The following is a 4646-nucleotide window of genomic DNA, read 5'->3' as shown; positions in this document are numbered from 1 at the left end:
TACAGTAGCCAGTACCTGCATTTAGAAAAATACTAATTCCATACAATCCCTATGTTGTTCTAGGAAATTTAAATGCAAAATCAGTAGGCATTTGTGACGCGGAGTCTCTGCCTAGACAGGTATCCGCGGCCTATTTTCAGGCAGTGCCTTAGACAGCAGCATCTTTAGAGGCCCCCAGCGAGCAGGGAGACGTGGACCTGGGAGCTAAGGAGCTTCCGGCCCAGGGCGGAAGCGGAAGTGCGGCTCCTGGGGGAAGGTGGCGGCTCTGCGCAGACCGGCTGCACCATGTAGGTGTCCGCCCGCGTCGCGCCGGGGGTCGACCCCACCGCCGCCCCTGACTCTCCCACTCTCTTTCTCAGGTCCAAGGTTTCCTTTAAGATCACGCTGACGTCCGACCCGCGGCTGCCGTACAAAGTGTGAGTCGCGCGACCGCGGGGCGCGGAGCAGGGCCGGCTTCACGGGGCCTGGCGTCCCGAGCAGCTCCCACCCGCCCCGGCAGCCGCACTCTTGCGTCTCCGTGCTCCCGGGAGCCTCCCCGGGCCAGCGGGCCTGGGCGCAGGTCGCGGGGGTGCGGGTCCCCGGGGTCGGGGCGCGGGTCCTCTCCCCGGGGCCGACTCGCTGGGGTGGGGGGCGGCCCGGGCGGCCCGTGGCCGGCCTCCGTGGGTGACCGCTGGGGCCCTTACCCAGTCCCTGTCTGCGCGCGGCTTGCGAGGCCTTTCCCCGCCGAGCAGCTGTTAGCGGAAGGAGGAGGCGTCCCGTCCGGGGCCCCAGACCCCGCGGACGTTTGTGACTGTCGGGGGCCGGGGCCGGGAGCGGGGGCACGCGCTGTTGGCGCCGCAGTGCCGGGGAGGCCGCGGCTGTGCCTGATTAGGCGCCGACGTTCTCGCGGGGCCGCGGGCCCGTCTCCGCGGGCGCTCACGGCGGGCGTCTGTCTCGGCGTCAGTGTCCACGGTGTGCGCGCGGACGCGCAGCCTGCGGCTCAGACACGTCCTGGTTTCGTCCGCTCCGAGGGCCCACGCGGGGAACAGGGGGCTTTTTTCCCTTTTAATCACCTTCTAAAAACTGTTCGCTTCTCCTTGCAGACTCAGCGTCCCCGAAAGCACGCCCTTCACGGCCGTGTTAAAGTTCGCCGCGGAGGAGGTAAGTGTGGGGGCCGCGGCAGGGCTGGTCTTGGGATCCTGCCTCTGACCCCCCGCGTCCACGTGGCTCGTCGCCAGCTTAACGCTCTCGGGAGGTCAGGCTCCGCCCCGGCGGGCGGGCGGCTGGTGAGCGTCCCTCGGCTGCGGCGGCGCGGGTTCGAGCCCCCGGCAGGGCGCGTGCAACAGTCAGCCCGTGGGCGCGTGAGTGGGGGGGACAGGCGGGTGCTTCTGTCTGTCTGTCTCTTCCTCCGCTTATCAGTCTATGGGGACCGCTCACTCCTCGCGGCGTTACGTTCTAGGCCCCCCGCGACAGGCGAGAATCCGCGAAGGAGGAACCTTACATTTATTTCTGTATTTATATACGTTTTACGGCTTTATATACCCTTCCCACACACTTATAACCGTTCCCACTCCCTCGTTAACCTTTCCCACACTTTTATGAACACTACTTATGTTCTTAAACGTGTTCTGCACTCTGAAACCTACGTCACCGTAACAACACGCGTGTCCGGTATCGCAGAGCCCCGCGGTGCAGCGAGAAATCGCGATCAATAATCAAACACAACGTCTTAAAGAAGCCGCGATGCGGTGCGGCCGCGACGGAGGGGCCGCTGCGCGATCTCCCCTCCTCTGTCTCTTCTGAGCTCAGCGACAGCTTTCCAGGGCCGAGCTGACTTGCAGGCGCGAGTAGCAGGAAGTTCGGAGCAGAGCGCCCCGTCAGCGGCCGGTGGTCGCAGCCCACGCGTCGCTGGTTCCGAAAGCAGCGCTTCGTGCGACGTCCCTGCCGGCAGCCTGGCGGGGCCTCAGTGTCGCCCGGGGCCCGGGGCAGCGCTGCGCCCGTCCAGTGGCGGCGCCCCGTTGTTGTTTCCCGGGGGCGCGCCTAGACCGTTGGCCCCCCTGGGAGGTCTCGGCCAGCGGCCCCGTCCCAGACACTGGGGGACGGGCTGGCGGCCTGGCTGCGCTTCCGTGGAGCACGGGAGGCGTTGGCGGGCACTTAGGTTTCTTCGAGGGAGTGTCGGCCACACCCCACGCAGCGTACGCTGCCGTTTCTGCCGCCGCGAGGCCGCCCTGCGTGACGGCAGCCGCGTGGCCGGGTCCGAGCGCCCGCGTGGCCGGGCTCAGGGTCGCTGGGGGCGGGTGGGCGGGGTCGTGTGGTGAGTGACGGGGGGCGCGGCCCAGGCCCGGGACCCGGTGGGCAGTGGTGTTGGCGGAGCGGCGCGGGCTCTGACGCCGGTCACAGTCGCGCTTTCCTCGGGCGGCGCTGCTTGTCCCGAGAGGCGGCCCCGCCGTGGGGGCGTCTGTGTGTAACCGCGTGTCTTCTCCCCGCAGTTCAAAGTTCCTGCGGCCACGAGTGCGATCATCACCAACGGTGAGGCCTTGTCTTAAAGCTGCTGTCGGAGCTGCAGAGGTTACTTAGAAGAAGTCAGATTAAAATGGGCTTAAGTGTCAGAGCCTCTAGTTTGTCTCGTTAACGAGGGACGTAACTGTAAACGCTAAGTCGGGGCTATCGTCCACGGCGGCCTCTTCGCGGGCGCCTAGTGCTCTCTGGTCCCCTGGGTCCGGCCGTTTACACCTTGGGGCCCGCGTGTTGTCACTGAGAGCGCGTCGTATTCGCCGAGGCGCTTTTTAAATAAGTTATGAGCTGATTAATGCTCCCAGAACTCGAGGCGTTCAGCAGGAAGGGGCCTTTGCCGCGCCTGTCGCCGGCTTTCCTGGTGACACCTGCGCCGTGACGGCGGTAACGAGGGCCTTGTCCAGGGAGAGGGGAGCTGAGGCCCCGGGGCGCCTGAGAGCCCCGGTCACAGTGACGGCGGAGAAGCGCCGAGGGAAGGCCAGGGGCGGGGGGGCGGGGTGCCCGGGGACACGGCAGGGCCCCCCTCGAGGGTCGGGAACCGGCGTCCGCCGTCGGCACGAGAGCCTCTGACCCGCCCTGCCCTGCTCTTGGCCGGTCTCGTTGCTGTTGACCGTTTCGCTTTGGAAATAACTTAGGAGGCTTTATGTTTATTTTCCAGATGGAATAGGAATAAATCCTGCCCAGACTGCCGGTGAGTATCGCGGAGACGTGGGCCGGGCTTCAGGGGTGATGCGCCAGCCGGGCCCGCGCGTGGGCGCCCCTGAGCAGCCAGGCGAAGGGTGCCCGCACCCCGACGGGGAGCCTGCAGGTGCAGCTGCGCTCCTGCTGCGGGGTGGTTCCGACCCGCCTCCCGAGGCCGGTGGGGGGCCGTCCCCAGGGGGGCCGTGGGGTGGGGGTGGGTGTCCCTGCTGCGCGCACAGAGCTTCTGCCCGGGCCGCGGGGCGCCACGCGCCAGCCGAGAAGTGGGGGAACGGGAGCGCGAGCGTTGCAGCAGGGGGTTCGTGCCCCGTAAACGGGCCCGTCGGCTTATGTGATGACCCTTGGAAACCAAGCGCACCTTCCTAAAACGCTGCCTCGGTCGTGAGCAGCGTTTACGTTTCAGTTACGTCCTAAACTGCTCTGTCTTACAACAGAATTGTGTTCCTTACGGATCTCGGGGTTGGAATTCTTAAAGAGGGATTTAAGTGTTTTAAACTTAAATCAACTGGTTTAGGTCTATAATTTTATTTAATTAGAAGGCTTGTTCATCAGAAATCATGAGGCGTTTTTTAGCGTAGACGCCTTTAAACTTCGTGTAAAGCTCTTGCTTTCTGGGTCTAGAAACGTTCAGTGCGCGTTTGTGTGGTCCCTGCCGATCGTGACCCGCCAGCCACTGCTGAGCGGTGCCCGTCACGGGGCAGGGACTGCGTGGTCGGGGTTCCCAAACCTGTCCCGCGCGGGAGTTAAGACCCGTCATCTTTCCCGTCCTCGGCACTTCGTCCTGCACTGAACAAGTGTTGATGGTTAGGCGACACGGTGACATGCTGAGCGGGCGGCATTTCGCGGCTGGTGCTGGGCCAGGGCTCCGGCCTGCGGGTGGGGTGCGCGCCGCTGAGCGACTGGGAGCGGCCGTGCGAGGCCCGCACTCGGGTGGGGTCGGCGCTGCCGGCGGCCGCTGCTGGGCCGCTGGGGCTGCTTGTCCCCGAGGCCGCTCACCGGGTGTTCTGTGTGTCTGTGTAGGAACCGTTTTCCTGAAGCACGGCTCCGAGCTGCGCATCATCCCCAGGGACCGCGTTGGAGGCCGTTAATGCCCGCTCCCCGGCAGCATGGCTCCCTTTCCCAGTAAACACGGTTCTGTCGCAAACTGGAACTCGGCGGTGACGGTGCTGTGCCAACACCTGCGGCCGGCGGAGCGGCGCGCGGAGCCTGTCCCCTGCGGCGGCCGCCCCCACAGATCTCCGCCTCGTTGCAGCCCCTGCGTGTGGGTTAGGGTCATCCAGCCGAGTTTTATTTGACTGCAGGGCGCTTCTGACCATTCTCTGAGGACACTTGGAAGGTCGAGTTTATTGAATCAAGTTTCAAGCTTCGTGTGCTCATATAAATTTCAGTTGACTAACAGAGAGCCCCAAAGTAAGTGTTTTCCATCTAGTCTTCCGTGTAGAATTGACGTCCCA

General features: G+C 64.8%; 1 protein-coding gene across 1 annotated transcript; it reads left to right on the top strand.

Annotated features, from left to right (window-relative positions):
- The first annotated feature begins 225 nt into the window (after positions 1–225).
- On the top strand, positions 226–4393 carry UFM1 (ubiquitin fold modifier 1). Its single transcript, XM_090258127.1, has 6 exons — positions 226–287; positions 360–416; positions 1083–1140; positions 2469–2508; positions 3152–3184; positions 4213–4393. Coding segments are annotated over exons 1-6 (258 nt in total). The 5' UTR covers positions 226–285; the 3' UTR covers positions 4281–4393.
- The last annotated feature ends 253 nt before the right edge of the window (positions 4394–4646 follow it).

Source organism: Furipterus horrens, unplaced genomic scaffold, assembly GCF_987537825.1.
Source record: "Furipterus horrens unplaced genomic scaffold, mFurHor1.1.pri manual_scaffold_12, whole genome shotgun sequence".
Classification (NCBI taxonomy): Eukaryota; Metazoa; Chordata; class Mammalia; order Chiroptera; family Furipteridae; genus Furipterus; species Furipterus horrens.
The sequence above is the reverse complement of the archived record's forward strand: the minus strand, read 5'-3'. Positions and strand labels throughout refer to the sequence as shown.

Excerpts from the sequence above, each read along its gene's own strand:
- UFM1 (XM_090258127.1), top strand. Across the intron at positions 417-1,082 it reads CCGCGGCTGCCGTACAAAGT|ACTCAGCGTCCCCGAAAGCA; the intron begins GTGAGTCGCGCG and ends TTCTCCTTGCAG. Across the intron at positions 2,509-3,151 it reads GAGTGCGATCATCACCAACG|ATGGAATAGGAATAAATCCT; the intron begins GTGAGGCCTTGT and ends TTTATTTTCCAG.